The sequence below is a fragment of the Rhipicephalus sanguineus genome, chromosome 6, assembly GCF_013339695.2.
Source record: "Rhipicephalus sanguineus isolate Rsan-2018 chromosome 6, BIME_Rsan_1.4, whole genome shotgun sequence".
Taxonomy (NCBI): domain Eukaryota; kingdom Metazoa; phylum Arthropoda; class Arachnida; order Ixodida; family Ixodidae; genus Rhipicephalus; species Rhipicephalus sanguineus.
This window is the reverse complement of record NC_051181.1, coordinates 172496146-172513509: the sequence shown is the minus strand read 5'-3', so window position 1 is coordinate 172513509 and position 17364 is coordinate 172496146. Positions and strand designations below refer to the sequence as shown.

The following is a 17364-nucleotide window of genomic DNA, read 5'->3' as shown; positions in this document are numbered from 1 at the left end:
TGGGCGTTAGTCGTCGCGATAGAGACATGCTCTCAACCTCGGTGCATCCACGTCAAACGGTGCTATAGCTGCCAAACACGAATAGACGTTGTACAAGCTCTCATATATCACTACACAATAAGCACTACTTCTGTGAAGACACGTTTAACTTTCGTGTTATACCGATTCCTATGGCGGAGGGATCAGCCGTGTTTTTTTTCTCCGAACCGAGCGTCGCCGTGTTCGACCTTCGTCTCCGGGGCCTGGTGCCTGTTAGGCCGCGGCCGACACCACGGCGCCCTTCCCAAGGCCCGAAGGGACGCGCGAGCGAGAATTCCAGACGTTTGTGACACAGCCTCCACCTCAAGAATATTACTGCGTAATATTCAAGAAAATCACAAACGCACAGTGTTCGAGAGAGTTTCATGTCCCGGTCGTTCACGAACGCGTTTCCTTTTCACGCACCATTTCACTTATGTGGACGACATCGCACAGAACACAGGACGCACACCACTTCACTGTCACAATATGGACAAAGTCACATCTCGCGCACCCGGTCACGGCTACACACTTACAAGATATAATAACACTTCAACATATTCTACCCATCATTTTGGGGCGAAACACTGATACGTATTCGCGCAAAACAAACATATGCGCCCCTATGACAGGAAAAAAAATAGTGAAACGAAACAAAGAGAACGACAAAGATAAAGATCCCCATGCGTGACGCCCTCATCCGCGCTTCATTGATCCCGAACAAATTCAAGCCTCTTCATCATCGATTCGACTCATGTAATCTGCCCCTACATTCTCAGAGCCCTTTATGTGTTGTACGCGGAAACTGTATTGCTGGAGTTTAAGGCTCCAGCGGAGGACTCGCCCATTAGACGATTTCGCCCCCTGAATGAATTTCAAAGGCTCATGATCAGTTTGTACAAGGAACCGTCTTCCGTACAAGAAAACTTGAAACTTTTCTATTCCCCAGACGAGAGCAAGAGCCTCCTTTTCGACAGTCGAGTACGCAACCTCTCGGGGAAGCAACTTTCGGCTAGCGTAGGCCACGGGGTGGAGCACATGATCGTGCTCTTGGAGGAGCACCGCTCCGATGCCCCTATCCGATGCGTCGGTCCGTAGGACAAACTGCCGCTCGAAGTCTGGAAGCTTCAGTATGGGTGCGGTCGTCAGGCGTTTCTTGAGCTGGGCGAAAGCGTTCTCCTGATCCGCACCCCAATTCACATTGTTAGGGAGTCCTTTCCTTGTGAGGTCGGACAAGGGGCTTGTCAGTGTCGCATAATCGCTGATGAACTCTCGGTAGTATCCCGCCAGTCCGAGGAAGGATCGCACCTGCCTCTTTGTGGCCGGCCGGGGCGCTTTCTGAATCTTGTCCAAGGTCTTGGAAAGCGGGGACAGCTCTCCCGCGCCGATCTGATGCCCCAGAAAAGATATTTGATGCATGCCGATTTCGCACTTTGCCGGTTTGACTGTCAGTCCCGCTTCACCGATGCGCAAGAACACCTCCCTGAGGGTTCGGCAGTGCTCCCCCCACGTGGCGCTTGCGATGAGCACGTCGTCGTAGTAGTACGCCACGTCGGGGACGCTGGAGAGCACGCGCCTCATGAGCTTAGTGAAAACGGCCGGTGCAGTCTTTATCCCGAAAGGCATATAGCGAAACTGGTAGTGCCCCGATTCGGTAGCGAACGCTGTTTTGGGTCTTGCCTCAGGCGTAAGGGGCACCTGCCAGTAGCCCTTGGCAAAATCCAACTTTGAGAAAAACCGCCTCGTGCCCACCGTCGCAAGCAGCTCATCGGATCGAGGGATGGGCTCGGCATCATCGACCAAGACTTCATTAAGCCTCCGGAAGTCAATGCACAGTCTGTGCGTTCCATCTGGCTTTCGCACAGCGATCACCGGGGAATTGAAAGGCGACTCGGATCTTTCCACGATGCCCAGCTTCAGCATGTCGCCTACTTCCTCCTCTATAATACCTCTTAGTGCGAATGGCATTGGGTATTGTCGGACGTGTACGGGGCGTTCGCTGGTCAGTTCTAGCTTGCATTCAGCCAGCTCTGTTTTTCCCGGAAGGTCCGAAAAGATCTGCTGGTGCTCTTGGAGTAACTGGATGACCTCTGTTCTCTGCTGCACCGACAGGTCATCAGATATCTTCACGTCGTGGAAAGATTGAGCTTGATGAGGCGGTAGGAGCTCGATGTCCCCACTCTCCGGGTCTTCGCAGTTGACAACGGCCCCAGCTCCAGCAATGTCGTGGCTGCGTGTCTGATAGCGCTTCAACATATTTATGTGAAAGATTTTGCTGGAGCCCCCAATCTCGACTTCGTAGTGGACGTCACCCCTTCTGCTGACAACGTTGAAGGGCCCCTTCCACTGCATTAGGAGCTTGTTGTTGTCCGTGGGCAGTAAGATCAGTATTTGCTCCCCAGGTTTCAACGAACGCTTTCGGCTCTTCAAGTTGTAATACTTGCCGTAACGCTCCCCGGCACGTTCCAACTCTTCGTGCGCCAGTCGGCAAGTGTGCTCTAACTTCTCCCGAAGGGAAATCACGTACTCATACGTGGTCTTTAACTCCTCTGAAAGAGCCGTATCCGTCCACAACTCCCTTAGAACCGCCAGCGGCCCCCGAACGCTCCGTCCGTATAACAGCTCGAATGGAGAAAATCCAAGGCTCTCTTGTGGGACCTCGCGGTAGGCAAATAACAGCGGAGCGAGGTAACGATCCCAGTCCTTCGGTTTCTCCTGGCACATGCGTTTTACCATCTGTTTGAGCGTCCCGTTGAAACGCTCGACCAGGCCGTTCGCCATAGGATGGTACGGAGTCGTGTGGAGTTGCTTCAGCGAGAGCAGGCGGCTGACTTCTTTCATAACTTCGGAGGTGAAATTGGTACCCCGGTCACTGAGCACCTCGCGAGGCACACCGACGCGCGAGAACATCTCCACGAGCGCTTCGGCTACCCTTTCGGTTTCCACGCTCGGGAGTGCAACGGCATCCGGGTACCGAGTGGCATAGTCGACCATCGTGAGTATATATTTGTTACCCTGGGTCGACCTGGGAAAAAGGGGCCCGACAATGTCAATCGCTACCTTTTCAAAAGGGGTGGAAATAATGGGCACCTTGACCAGGGGTACTTTCCTGGTGTGCCCCTTGGGCGCAGTGCGTTGACAGATATCACAGGACGCAACGAAGCGCTTAACGTCGGCGTGCATCCCCGGCCAGAAGAATTCGGTATGAATCTTTGAGAGCGTTTTCTTCGCCCCTTGGTGTCCTCCCATGGCGCCATCGTGGGCCAGCTGCATTATTGAAACACGCAACTTTTCTGGCACGACCACTTGCGAGAACTCTTCACCCGACTTTGACACGAACCTTCTCTGAAGCAGCCCATCCTGCATGAAGAATACGTGTCGGTCACCGTTCTTGCTGCGTTTCTCAACATTCAGGCGATTGAACCCTGTCTGTAATGTAGGGTCGCTCTTCTGCTCCTCGACCAGTGCTTCCCGGCTAATTCCCAGGGAAATTTGAGGCACTCGCAGCTTCTTCTGAGTTGCTTGCCTGCCGCTTTGAGAGCGCGTAACAGCGGGGTTGGCCTCATGTATTTCTTGCCCCTTTTGCCTCTCTTCAGTAGTGTCACTCGTCAGCGGCTCCTGAACTTCGACTCTCGTGTCTTGGGATCCGGCCGTCTTGCTCACAGCCTCTTGCGCTTTCGGGAGCCTCCAGTGTACATCTGGATCGTCGGCCGTTCGTACGCCTTCTACGTTACCCAGAATGAGGTCGTAGATTGGGTTGTCAAGGCATTTTGCCTTAAGTCGACCTGTATAATATGGGGTATCTACGTCTACCCACGCTTCGCGCAGCATCCTCACAGAGCGGTCTAGGAGGTAGACAGGTGCGCTTGTTCCAATAAAATCGTCGTCGTTGACCAGGCTCGTTTTGACAACGACTGTGTTGCAGCCTGTGTCCCTGAGGACGCGAACTTCTTGGCCTCCTACCAAGCCGGTGAGCACAGGAAGCCGCTCAGCAACGTCCGTGTACTTTTCCGTGATACCTGCACTGACGACGGGTACCTTCTCGCCGTTCCTCAATTCCAAAAAGCCATCATCAATGCACGCCGCCGCCGACTCCTTAGCTGGCACGCTGTCATTACGTGTTCCCTTCTTCCAGCACTTCCAGGCAGGGTGGCCTAGCTTTCCGCATATTTGGCACGGTTTTCTTTGATCGCCCTTGCCACCGTTCGAAAGCCTGCAACTTTCGGCGTTATGTCCCGTGCGCGCGCACAAGAAACAATGTTTCTCCGGTTGCCTTTTAGCTCCGGCCGGCGGCTGGTAGTCTCCGCTCTGGCCAGTTCGGATAGCTGGCGTTTTCGGCCGTTCCCCCGCAGCTGCACCCCTCGAGAAGTTACGCCAACCATGGGCCTCGGTGTATTGTTCGGCTCTTCGTACCATCTCCGTCAATGAAGCGTCTGTGTTTTCCCTCAGAAAGAGCTCCAAGGCGGTTGCGCAAGTGCTAAGAAATTGTTCTTTTAGAACTAGCTCGAAGAGCGCATCGTATCTATTGCCAGCACCGGATAATTCGACCCATCGCTCGAGGAAGTGGCGCAGGCGAGTGAGAAACTGCGAGCAGGTCTCGTTGTTATTTGGTGTGGCCTTTCGGAACTTATCACGAAAACCCTCCTCGGTAAGGCGGAAACGGGTCATTAGCGCTTTTTTCAGCTTGTCATAGTCCGTGCATTCCGACGCCGACATTCGGCTGAAGACATTCAGCGCCTCACCACTCAGGCAGAGGCTTAACGCTGTAGCCCAGTCTTCGCGCGGCCACCTTTGGCTTTGTGCCACATGTTCGAACCTTCGCAGATAAGCGTCAAGGTCGTCCCGTTCCTCGTTAAACCGCGGCATTAGCTTGTGTGGGCTAAGGTGTTGCATGCGACCTGCCGTTTCTGAGGCTGTGGTCTGACCTGACTGCGGAGTGGGCTGCTGCCGCACTGTCAAAAGCTCCCTCTCTTCCTGAATTCGGAGCCGAGATCTTTCCCTTTCCTGCTCCATCTCGAATTCCGCCTGTTGTCTGAAATATGCGCGTTCAGCATCGCGCTCCTCCCTACGCCTATTGCGTTCTCTGTCCACGAAATCATACAACTCCTTGCCTTCAAAACCCAAGTTTTTGCCCTGATCCATAAGCTTATCGAACTCCGTGTCGTCCATTGCTAAGAACAGCTGTCGAACAACCAAGCACTAACAGGACGGCTACGCACTGAGCTCTCAGAGTGACGTCAGTCCTCCAGACACCACCACCTGGTCGGCCAGTCCTGTTCGCGGACGCCAGATTATGTCACAAACTTCGGTGAGGCCCCCGCCGATCTAACAACGGCGTTGCGGCAGACTCGCAGGCTTCCACTTTACGCTTAGGCCTGCGACGCCTGAAAGGCCTAGGAGTGGTGCATATCGAATTTGTAATGGTCGGTCGACCCGTGCGGGGTTGCACGTGTAGTGGTGTGCAGGATGACTGACGGACTCATTGAGCGGACACGGACATTTGATACGAAACAAACAAACATTTAATTATGACAAGGGCAACGGTAAGCGGTACAATGGGAACTAAGAGGAGACAAAAAATATGCGCGATAAAAAGAACAACTACAGAGCAAGCTATGTACTAAATGAACAACAACAGGTACACATTAGAGGCAACGCGGGATGTTAATAAAGTGATTACAGACATGATTGTGGCTAACAGAAATTCAAGGACAATTATGAGCAAGGTAACGCGCTCCCGCTTCGGAGCTTTTATGCGACGCAGCGCACCATGATACAATATTTTAAAGCTGGTTAAAATACAAGAAAAACGGTAACAAAAAAAAACCCGCATTTCCCCGAAGGGGAGTATGAGGAAGTGCGAAGCACGGGGTGATGCTATGAGGGGGCGCGCGCGACTAAACTGCAGAGCCGAGCGCAGGAGACGGCAGCGAGAGAGCACGCGCCAGCCGACCCACGGAGGTCTGGCCGTTTTTAAGTGCAAAACACTTTTACTGATGATGATGATCTGTCTTCCGAACTCGTTCCAAAGAACCCGCAACGCGTTCAACTTGTTGGCGGCGTTGCGCACGCCCGAGATGGGGCTCAGGTTGTTGTCGAACCACAGTCGATCGCACACCGCGCAGCTATATCCGAAGCTGCGGTCCAGGAAGTCTCGCTGAAGCGCGCGTCCGGCCGATCGAATTCGAGGGCCCGCGCTCGCGCACGCATCGCGCGTCCCCGCGCCAGATCGGCTTCGGGGTGCTCGGCTCGCTTCGCACGCTTTCGTTCGGCGTCTCGCCGCCGGCCTTCATCACCACAGGCAAGCGCGGGGCGCGCGCAGCCACGGAGCGGAGGGCGGAGCGCGCGCAGTCACGTGGGGCGTGACGTCGCTGCGCCGTTGCTACAGACGCTCCTCTCCGCTCCTCGCGCCGTTGCTATGGGACGGCGGATTCAGGGTCGCTTATAAAGTGCATTCGCACTTAAAAAACACAATAAAAAGTTCCGTACGGACCATTCCAGCTCGTGGTACTCGTAGGGGAGGTGACGTGGTGCCGCCGACGGTCTCGCCGCTTCGGTAGACAACGAGGGTGCCCGGTGTTGCAGCCGACTAGATTCGTTGCGCCGGACACTCCGCGCTCGCCGCCCACGCGAGACTCGCGACACCGATGACCGCGCTCTTCGCTGGTTCAACGTCAACTGCCGTAAGCAGTCAAATTCTCTCTTGCTGTTGATGCGTGACAGCCGGCTCGCGGGGCTACGTCCGAGATAATTGATGTTGCTGTCCCCGGATGTCTTCACCCATTTCCTCTCCTCCGCGAGCCGGAGACCGCCGCGCCGGTCGTTAAAACTAATGGTGAATAGACCACGGCTCTCCCGTCGAAACGGCTCCGGGAAGCGAGAGGTGCTTGCCTGTCACCGCACCTTTTTTTCTCCGAACCGAGCGTCGCCGTGTTCGACCTTCGTCTCCGGGGCCTGGTGCCTGTTAGGCCGCGGCCGACACCACGGCGCCCTTCCCAAGGCCCGAAGGGACGCGCGAGCGAGAATTCCAGACGTTTGTGACAATGACTTTGTTCAAGAAATGTCAGGCACCCCTTCCACATACACACAGGTTCATGAAACCTGCATCATTCTCCGTCATAACGGACAAGTATAAGCATAACAACTGTAACGCAACTGTAACAACTGCAACTGTGACTATAACGTACGTGCAGTGCGCCTCCGCGTGCCATTCGGCTGTGTATATATCGAGGGAAACTTTCCTGAATGAAGCTTAGTTGCGAGTAACGCCTGTCCTTTGCATATGCGTTTCTTCCTTGCGCTGTTCGGATTCGCGCTATCCAGTATTGAAGAATATAAGCACTACATGTAAGCTTACCGCGTCTGGTTTTGGTAACACCCATGTTGCTGTTGGCATCGTTATGCAACTGTAAACGAGTGGTTATATAATACATATGCGACTCTTCAACATATGAGTGTGCGTACGCCACTTCCACATTTCTCTAGCGTCATTCCGTAACGTTTTGCTCAATGTAAAAAATTACACCACATGCATCCCGCGCATGCTTCGCATAACATCGATTCCCACGGTACGTGGGATCTGCTGAATTTTCTGCTATCATCTCAGAATTACTTTCGGCCATCTTTAATTGAACTCACTGGCATATAATTAAAGCTTCCCGTGATAGCGTTAGCCTACTGTCTCCTGTGTGGCGCATGTTTTAACAAAGTAAAGCCTAACCCCACGCATTGCGTGAATCGATTTTACGCGACGCAGTCAACGAGTCAACGAAAAAGGTCGCGTAGGCGACCTTTTTCGCTTCGAGCCACAAGTTACGAGGTGGTCTTTGTGTAAATTGAAAAATAAATCTAGGGTCTTCCACTTACAGATCTTCATTATGATATCGCGGGCACCTAAGAGACTAAAGTTACATTAAATTCTTTAATTTTGAAGTTGTACTCCCCTCTCTCTCCCTCTCTCTCCCTCCCTCTCTCTCTCTCTCTCTCTCTCTCTCTCTATATATATATATATATATATATATATATATATATATATATAGAGAGAGAGAGAGAGAGAAATGTGGAAGAGCAAGTCGGGCCCCCGCCCCCTCCGGTAAAATGAAAACTCTCCGCCTATAGGCTCCTCCCGTTTTTTTGCGTAATCTATAAAAAAGGATAAATAAGAAATAATGAAAACCCCAACCTTCCACGAAATTCCATACAAGAGCGACTGTGTATTGTTGAAGTCAGAACAGTTTAGCATTTAGGGTGGTCATTTCAACACCTGCAGTAGGGTAAGTGATTTATAACTTTTACAAACCTTTACGAGTCGTGTGTGGCATGCCGCATGACATTCAGAGTTTTTAAAGTTTTATAGACGCAAGCTATTGCTCCTTCTATAGCATTTCGCACTTTTCCTTATTTCTTATTTATTCTCTTTTTTTCTGCATTGCGCAAATGGGGCGAGCCAGTTTCATCCTTCCTGAATCTTTTACCGTAAGCTGCATTAAAATCGAGTAATTTGGAGGAAAACTGCAGCCCAATGAAACATGTCAGTTCTAAAAGAATCACCCTGTACATTTGAATACATGTCTGGCTGGCATGATTTCACTTCCACGGCAATAACAGCTTTGCTGGATGCATTAGGCAGCGTTCTGAGAATGACACCGATTTCATCCCTCAGCCTTTTCAGACAAGCGGTGAAAAAGCATAATACCGGTGTGACACAACCCCTTTCGATCACAATCGGGCCTGATCCACATCGAATTTCTTGATCATGATTGGGTCTTTTACTCAAGCTGCAGAAGGCGGCCATCGCTGTTCATAAATTTAATACCCATAGGGCTCAAACGCGATGTAAAGGCGGTGGCTAGTGTTACGTCCAGACGTAACGATAACGATTAACAGTTGCTGAAATAACGTCCAGGGTGTCGCTCACGGAGCTATAAGTAAAAAATGCATACCCACATGCAAAAAGTTCGTCGTCTACAAGATCGACGTCTTCAGAAATTGCGAGGCCCTTTAAATAAAGCAAGCGCCAAGGGGCAATCTCGAAGCGTTCGATGGGTGTAAAAACTGGAACGGACGGAAAGCAACAGCGTGACAGGAGTATCATACACACCTCAGCCCCAGATCACCATCCGCGCGCGCACAAACTTCGCAGACGAGTTACAACACCTGCGCCATCAACAAGCAGCTGGGTCTCTTAGGGATAAACACAACACAGGACTTGTTCCTAGGTAGTACCCAGACGTAGAGGGATTTTCAAGGAGCAAGCGGAAAAAAAGTCCCCAGAACCCAAGTTACCCGGATGGATTGTGTGAGAAAAGAGACGCTCGTCTTGCACGAGGCGCTATCCTTGGGCGTCATTTGCTACAGACATAGAGTCACTAGAAAAAAAATCACAGCATATCCACGGAGTGAATGATGATGAGTGGGCGAAGCTGCGGAGGTTCATCGGTAAACCGTGAATCTTCCGTGAATTCTGCCCAGTACATCATCACCGACGTGAGATCGGGCGCGTTTATACTAAAGGTTCGATGAGAGTTATGACGACTTGCAGCTCACTTTAATTTTACATGTACGCTGTGAATTTTCATTGTTTAATCACGCACAGGAGAAATCGCACACACGCACTACCTTCACTCTAAAAAGTTTTAGGGAGCAACTGCGCAGTTCATCCGAAAAAGGGCGCTTTACTCCCTCGAAGGACGAACTGCAGAAGCATGCGTGCCGTGCGCGAAGTTCGGAGGGTAACTGCTTGGTCCTTCGTCAAAATGAGAGGAACGGGAGGACGAATGGCAACACTTACTCCCGCGTGCCTCGAGAAGGAGAGGGAGGGACGCGGGGGTGAGGGGGTGAGCGGGTAGATCTCCTTTCACTACTGAGCATATTTTCACGTTAAGTGCATTGCGAAGTGTCAGTTCCTGGAAAATGTATATTAGTGGCCGTAACAATGCTCGTTCGTTTCTTGTAAGCAATAAGTGGATGAATAACTAAAATAAAATTGTGAAGAGAGATGACAGGATGACCTTTATTGAACGGTAAAGGTAGGCCCTGTGCTGTGGGGCGCGTTGTGCATTCACATTTCTGTCTCACGACTTGCTGGTATTTGCTCATAACATAGAGCTTCCTGTAATACTTACTCTATGAAACTCTATAGTGTCTATGGCTCGTCAGTCAAAAGTAGTGCTGCGTTTGAGAACATCGCAAAGAAGGAAATTTCTTGTTTGTCTAGTGATATCGCATTAATGTAAACTTTACTAAAAAAAAACGTAGAGGTTCCTTTCATTTTTGTAAAAAGACCAAAAATCAGTAGATTCCGTCGCCTTTTCACTGAATCAGCAGAAACTACAAACATCAGTAGAGCTACCGATAAATCAGCGGTCATGGCAGCGAGGACCGCACGTGGATACGTTCCGTGTGGCGCGGACAGCTGGGAGTGCTGGGAAGCCACGCGTCTAGCATACGGCCCCCGCGACCGTGGCCTTGGAACATTGAAAGCGCGCCTGACTGAAACCGCTACTGTTCTCCCCTTCGAAGTGGGCCATAAAACGGGGGACACGTGTGCAAAAGGGGCACTTGCCCCCCTCAAGCCACACCGGCACTTGCCCCCCCACCCCAAGCTATGCCAGCTCTCTCTCTCTCCCCTCCTCCCCCAGACGCGATGTAACACGGGTTTGCACCCCCCAAGTCAAAATCCTGTTGACGCCCATGCCAGTGTCGGTGGTTGTTTTTGTGTGCGTGTGTTTGTGGTGCAAGGAGGAGAATCCAGGCCCAGCGGACCGGGAAAACATCAGTCGCCAGCGAACCTTTTGAGCTGCGTGGACGTTTCCTATTTTGGTGTATCAGTAAATAAGTTCGTTTTGTTTTAATCACTGGCTTCGTTTCACTTTTGGGTGTTTCAGGACTAGAGCAATCGAGTCGTAGAGACACTACACCGTGTATGTGTGAGCGAATGCATGTACCGCGGCAGGCTTGAGAACTGTTTTTAGGGGCGAAGCTCCTTAAGGTGGCACCCGTTCGTCCCTCGTAGTCGTCGTGGTCGTAGTAGTGAGTAACAAGTCTTACGCTTTGACCTCCAAGGTGGTGCCGGTGGGAGATTTCTCCTGTGCGTTGTTGAACAATAAAAAATTCGCAGCGTGCGCGTTAACTAAAAGCCGAATTCTTCTGTCTCTCATTCCCCATTAGCAGCCATTGGCATGTTCCAGTAGGAAACGTTAGTAGAAGTAGAAGTGTAAGTGTTAGCTAAAAGCCGACTTCTTCTGTCTCTCATTGCCATTAGCAGCCATTGTTTACCTCCAAGGTAGTGCCTGGTGAGATTTCTCCTGTGCGTGATTAAACAATAAAAATTTTGTTCAAAACGCCGTTGATTGATGAAATAAACCAACGAAAGACGCCAGATGTTTTGTAAAAGCAGAACAAAAGAACGCCAGATGTTTTTCTTAAAGTGTAGTAGTAGTAGTTATATGTAGCCACCTCGCCCGATCGTCAACGGGCGAGGTGGACCGGCAACGGCGCGAGGACCCTGCCGTACGAGAGTTAAATCACACTAAAAGACATACTTTGCGGGCGATACACTCTAGTGAGCTTTCAACTTTTCGTCTTAATGTACATGATAAAGAAATTATTTCTACGAAAAACGCAAGGCACACCTTGAGCAATATGTTTGGTTTTGGGACGCTAAATGGAACCATGAGGCGATGCGAAGCCGGAGCACTTGCACGATCGCGTTCCGTTGGCTTTCGTTGGGCATGCTACCGACCTCGCGTCGTGGAACGCGCGTCCTGTCTTCCCTCTAGCCTTGCCTTTAATTCGCACAGGGCGAGCGGGGAATGCGGTCGCTCTTGGCGCTCTTTCGCTCGGGAGCGGACTTCTTCCTTGCATTTCACCGATCACAAGTGATAATGAAGGGACCACGTAAACCAACAGTACAATAAAAGTTTGATGTTTAATATATACACGATGTTTCACACTCTTTATATTATGTACTGGGCGCATTTCACGGAAGAGTTTCACGGTTTACAGATGATTCCCTCCGTAGCTTCGCCCCACTCATCATCATTCACCCCGTGGATATGCTGTGATTTTTGTCTTGCGCCGTTGTCGCCCAATGTCATCGAAGTGCTTCGTTACATACGGCGACAGAAATGCCGTCGTCACTTTCGACGAGCCGTGGACGGGGCGGGATTCAATGGAACATATAAAGGAGTTGGACATGTTCTTTGAAGTTGACGTCTCCACCATCGGTTTAACGGTGAGTGCTTGATCTTCATGTAGCGGTTGCAGCAGCGTTTGTCATCGATTACTGCAGCGTTGGGTTACATTTTTGAGCTTCGTCCATGCTCTATAAAAATCCGGCAGCGCTAAATTTTACGTTATTGCCAAATTTGGTCCCATCTAAGCCTTGATGACAACATTGTTGCACCGAATTTAGCCCTCACTTCTTTCATCATAGAAAACGTGGAAGGTATTGCTGTTTTTTTTTGTTGTTGTTGCTTGTTCATCCTTGTTAGGAACTGGTTTGTTCATTTTATCTGAGTGTGGAAGATGCATGCGCACGGTGTAATTCATGCACATGTGATAGCTTTCAGTGACAATGTAGTTTGCATACCTGATGATTTTGATTGGCGGTTTGATTGGAATGGCGTGCTCGGCTTGATGCGCTGTAAAAACGAGCGGTTGGTGCAATAAAGATGTCAGTTGTAAGTTCAGCGCTCGTACAGTGTATTGTGTTCCTGCGTCCTCGTCCTTTTTTGCGCTGTTTTTCCCCAGCTAAGCATGTACCAACTCGCCCAAATCGAAGTCTTGCTCGTAGTCAGTATCTTTATAAAACAGGCCTCTCAAATGGATAAGCCTCTTTGCTCAGTTGCTAGTTGCAACTTCAATGGATAAGCCCCGCCACGGTGGTATAGTGGTTATGGATGGCACTCAACTGCTGACCCTGTCATTCGATCTCGCGACCTTCGGGTCGCGGGATAGAATCTCGACTGCAGCGGCTGCATTTGCGATGGAGGCGAAAATGTTTGAGGCCCGTGCACTTAGATTTAGGTTCACGTTAAACCCCAGGTGGTCGAAATTTCCGGAGCCCTCCACTACGGTGTCTCTCATAATCATATCGTGGTTTTGGGACGTTAAACCCCAGATATTAATATTGGGTCATTCCATGCCAAGTGTCCCAGACGTGGCGCTGGCACATCGCAGATTTTGCTGATAAAATTTGTGCCTTTTTCCTGTGCCACATAGAGTATTGTGGCAAAACATTTTTGCTCGATAAAAATTTTGACGATCATGGCGCCCCCTCGAAGTTCGCTTGTATTTGTTAAACCGCGCCTAATAGAAAAATGTATATAAAATCTATTTTTCTGTGTTCAGCTTTGAAACCACGCTGGCGCTATCGCAGAGGTTCTGTTTAGATGTCCTATTCACTAATTCCGAAATTTTTGTGTTTCACTACCAGCTACGTATCTTCAAAAACTACAAAACTCTTCAATGTTCGTGATTTTTTCTTATGCTATCTCGAACTCCCTCTAACCAATCTTAATAGTAGTATATCAGGAAAGTGTGTTATAGTACAAAAATGTTTAGGGGTAAAAGAGACTTCAAATCTTCCCGAAAAAAATTGTGAACTTATGCGATTTGTCGCATGTTTGACCGTATTTTTCATACTGATGCGGTCCAAGTAAAAATACTCGTCATGCGGCGTTTGATAGAAGACTTGTCGTTAAGTAATGAAGAAAGTCTAATGAAATCATTTTTTGTTTTAAGGAAGAAAATAATTTTTGAATTTGGCGCTCCATAAGTGCCCGGCATTCTTTTTGTTGCCACTTCGCCGCAAAGCACGTGGTCGCCCTTGCAGCTAAAACTCGTCACAGTCAGCGGCAAGATGCGACATGTATGTCAGTGGCTCGTAAGTGCTCGAAAGTCTTGTCGCGTTGATCTCAGGGCGACGAGTAATCAATTCGCGTTACAATGTGAGCTTGGCGGGCCCAATGGGAAGTATGGACGCCCGAGAGCAGCCTATGGCGTCGTTGGCACAATGTGCTAGAGGCCGTCTGCACAACACGTATACCCCGAAAAAACGTGCATACAATGTGCATTATTTCTTTCAGTATGCGTATGCTAGTTGTGCAGACGGCCTCTAGCACATTGTGCCAACGACGCCATAGGCAGCTCTCGGGCGTCCATACTTCCCATTGGGCCCGCCAAGCAAGCTCACATTGTAACGCGAATTGATTACTCGTCGCCCTGAGATCAACGCGACAAGACTTTCGAGCACTCACGAGCCACTGACATACATCTCCCATCTTGCCGCTGCCTGTGACGAGTGTCAGCTGGAAGGGCGACCACGTGCTTTGCGGCGAAGTGGCAACAAAATGAAATGCAGGCCGCGTTCGGAGGGCCAAATTCAAAAATTATTTTCTTCCTTAAAACAAAAAAATTATTTCATTAGACTTTCCTCATTACTTAACGACGAAGTCTTCTATCAAACGCCGCATGACGAGGATTTTTACTTGGACCGCATCAGTACGAAAAATACGGTCAAACATGCGACAAATCGCTTATTTCCTCTAACTTCACAATTTTTTTCGGGAATATTTGAAGTCTATTTTACCCCTAAACATTTATTCAATCATCAATTATTCAATCATCTTTTGCAATTTAGAGCCATCTGTAAGGTCACATAGTTCTAAAATGTTTTTTGTGCGAGGTGTTGGCAAAATTAAGGCCACCAAGACCAGAGACGGCATGGTCTTCTCGCACTCTGTTTACTTGCAAGTCATTGCTGTAGTCATGCTAGCATGCTGTGCATGCTCGGCTCTTTTATGCCTCCAATGGAATCGCTTACAATAATGTTTTCGTCGATAATGCAGCTCTTAACTCCACAATTCTGTCGATTGATGAGATCATGGCCGAGTGTGCCAATGCGTGCAGTGGTGGTGAAGTTTGGGAGAAAGGGCTGTGTTTTTGGTCTTTCACTGTTGCGAGACATGCGGCCATTTACAAGCCACACCAACCTGGCACTATGCCGAAAATGCTGAGCAAATGAGCTGAGAACGTCATTGCTCGTTGCACTACCGCCGGTGCATCCAGCGATAATCTTGTTTATGGATGTGAAAGGATCACGACGGAAGGTCGCTTCAAGATACCGTTTTAGGTGCTGGCCACCCAAAGACACTGGGTTTATTCGGAAAAAATGTACACTCAAGTTATCATGGTAGGAGCCACGTGGCACAATGGGTATCTAATCAGTGCAGGAAAGCAAGTCTCTCAAGTCGATAATTCATTCTAACAGCTCAACTCCCACCTACCACAACGAATTTGCTCGCATTGTGCTGATCAGATGGAAAAAAGGTACAGGAGCCAACGCTGCACATTTTTTTTTTTGTTTTTCATCAATAACCACTGAGATATGAGTGTCGATTTCACTACGACTCTCACTTTTACTTTTTTCCCCATTTCCTGGCTCCTACATTCTTTTTGCACATGGCCTTGAAAAATGTATCAGCAGGGTTCTACTTTATAAAGTATGCTAGCATGACGTGCTGCCTGCAAACAGCAAATGCCCCTGTTTTTTTTTTCAGAACCAATTAATTGGCTTCCGGGTAAACGAGACCAGTCTCTAACCTGTGGATAAACCTGTATGTAGCCTTACTGCAAGTGCTTTGATTTGTTAAGAATGTTCTTACCAGTGTCGAACCATGTTTTGCAAATAAGTTGCAATTTCATTTATTTGTCAGTGTGTCGTAAAGCATTAGGTTTTATCTGTTGCTACATGAAGCAGCTGCTGTAATAATGAAGCAACAAGCCTTGTGTTAAAATGTGCCTTTTGTTTTGTAGGACCCCACCAAGACGCATCATGTGCCGACAGTGACATACAATGGAAGCTTGTTGACTTCAAGGGAATTTATTGTGCGCCTGGAGGGCCTTGCTATTAAGGAGACTAGCCTTTTGGCAGCCATTGCCACACAAATCGCGCTATACTGGGCGCTGAACATTGTTTTCAGCAAGAAAGCTCAGTGGACCTTCGATCTCCTGTGTCAAGTTCTGAAAGTTCAGAGCGTCTTGCGGCCGACGTCACTCGTCCGTGTGGCTCTAACCATCTTGAGCCAGTGAACAGCCAGACTGATTTCAATAAAGTATTTTTCTCACAAATAGATCTGGATTTCTGCCCTCTCCTGGAGCATTTTTGTCAGACTTGGCGCAACCCGATGAAAATCATGTTCCTCAAAACTTTTTTTCATTTGCCGATGGGAGAGCTGGACTGCTGGTTTCTTGAGGAGCACTCAATACAAGCAAACGTTACTCCATCGAGAGGCATTGAGGATGATTAACTGCATGCTGCTCCGATGAGGAATGTTGTGAAAGAGTAACTGTCGCTCCCATGAGGGTATTGAGAGATAATGTCCATTTCTCCCTGCGGGACTAATGGGAAAGAGTAATTGTTACTCCATTTAGGTGTCCAGAAAGAGCAAGCATTGCTCCCGTGGGAGTATTGACAGAGAGCATCCATTCCTCCTTGTAAAGAGAAACCGTCGCTCCCCTGGGAGTATTGAAAAAGACTATCTCTTCCTCCCTCGGGAGTATTTGCAAGGAGCAAGTTTCACTCCCATAGGAGTATTGACCAAGAGCATCCGTTCCTCCCTTTAGGAGTTTAGGAAAGGAGCAACGGCTGCTCTTTAGAGGAGTAATTGAAAAGAATAACTGTCGCTCCCTTGGGGGTATTGAAGAAGACTATCTGTTCCTCCCTTCAGGAGTATTGGGAAAGAGTAACCGTCCCTCCCGTGGGAGTATCGAAAAAGACTATCCGTTCCTCCTTTGAGGAGTATCGAGAAAGAGTAACCGTTGCTCCCGTGGGAGTTTTCACAAAGAGCATCCGTTGCTCCAGTCAGTTACTCTCTGAAGGAGCAAGTTCTACGGGGAGTAACGGTTCGTCCCGTCGCAGTTACCCCCAAAAAGGAGTAATGGGTGTGGCAGGTTAGTTACTCCCCTAAAGGAGTAACCTCGACCCCCCATTTCCTCCTTTACTTTTTAGAGTGTTGGAGGTCAAAATCCAGTGCCTATATATACGGGGTGGTCAGTGAACGGTTGTGCAGCGCGAGCGGTCGGTTTTTTCAATCAAGACGCTGCCGCGACGCTGCCTCGCGACGCTGCCTGCGTCGGCGCCGCTGCGCCGCGAGGCAAGATAGGGGGGGGGGGGGGGAGGCGTAGGAGAGGAGAGGGCGATACATATCACGTACTGTCGCAGCGCATTGTCTTTAGGGAGCCTTCATGTGTGCACGCCCCCTCCGTTTTTAAGAGTGGTTACACACTACTACGACGGGGACTCGCCCCTAAAATTTTCCAGTGACTCTAACGCTGCGTTCA

The 17364-nt window shown here is 49.5% G+C and overlaps 1 protein-coding gene across 1 annotated transcript; it reads right to left on the bottom strand.

The window, feature by feature from the left end:
• Nucleotides 1-744: 744 nt before the first annotated feature.
• On the bottom strand, nucleotides 745-5187 carry LOC119397715 (uncharacterized). Its single transcript, XM_037665133.1, has one exon. The coding sequence runs from the start codon at nucleotides 5185-5187 to the stop codon at nucleotides 745-747; it is 4443 nt and encodes a 1480-aa protein (XP_037521061.1).
• Between the last annotated feature and the right edge of the window lie 12177 nt (nucleotides 5188-17364).

Coding starts and splice junctions, on each gene's coding strand:
- LOC119397715 (XM_037665133.1), bottom strand. CDS start 5,187: ATGGACGACACGGAGTTCGATAAGCTTATGGATCAGGGCAAAAACTTG.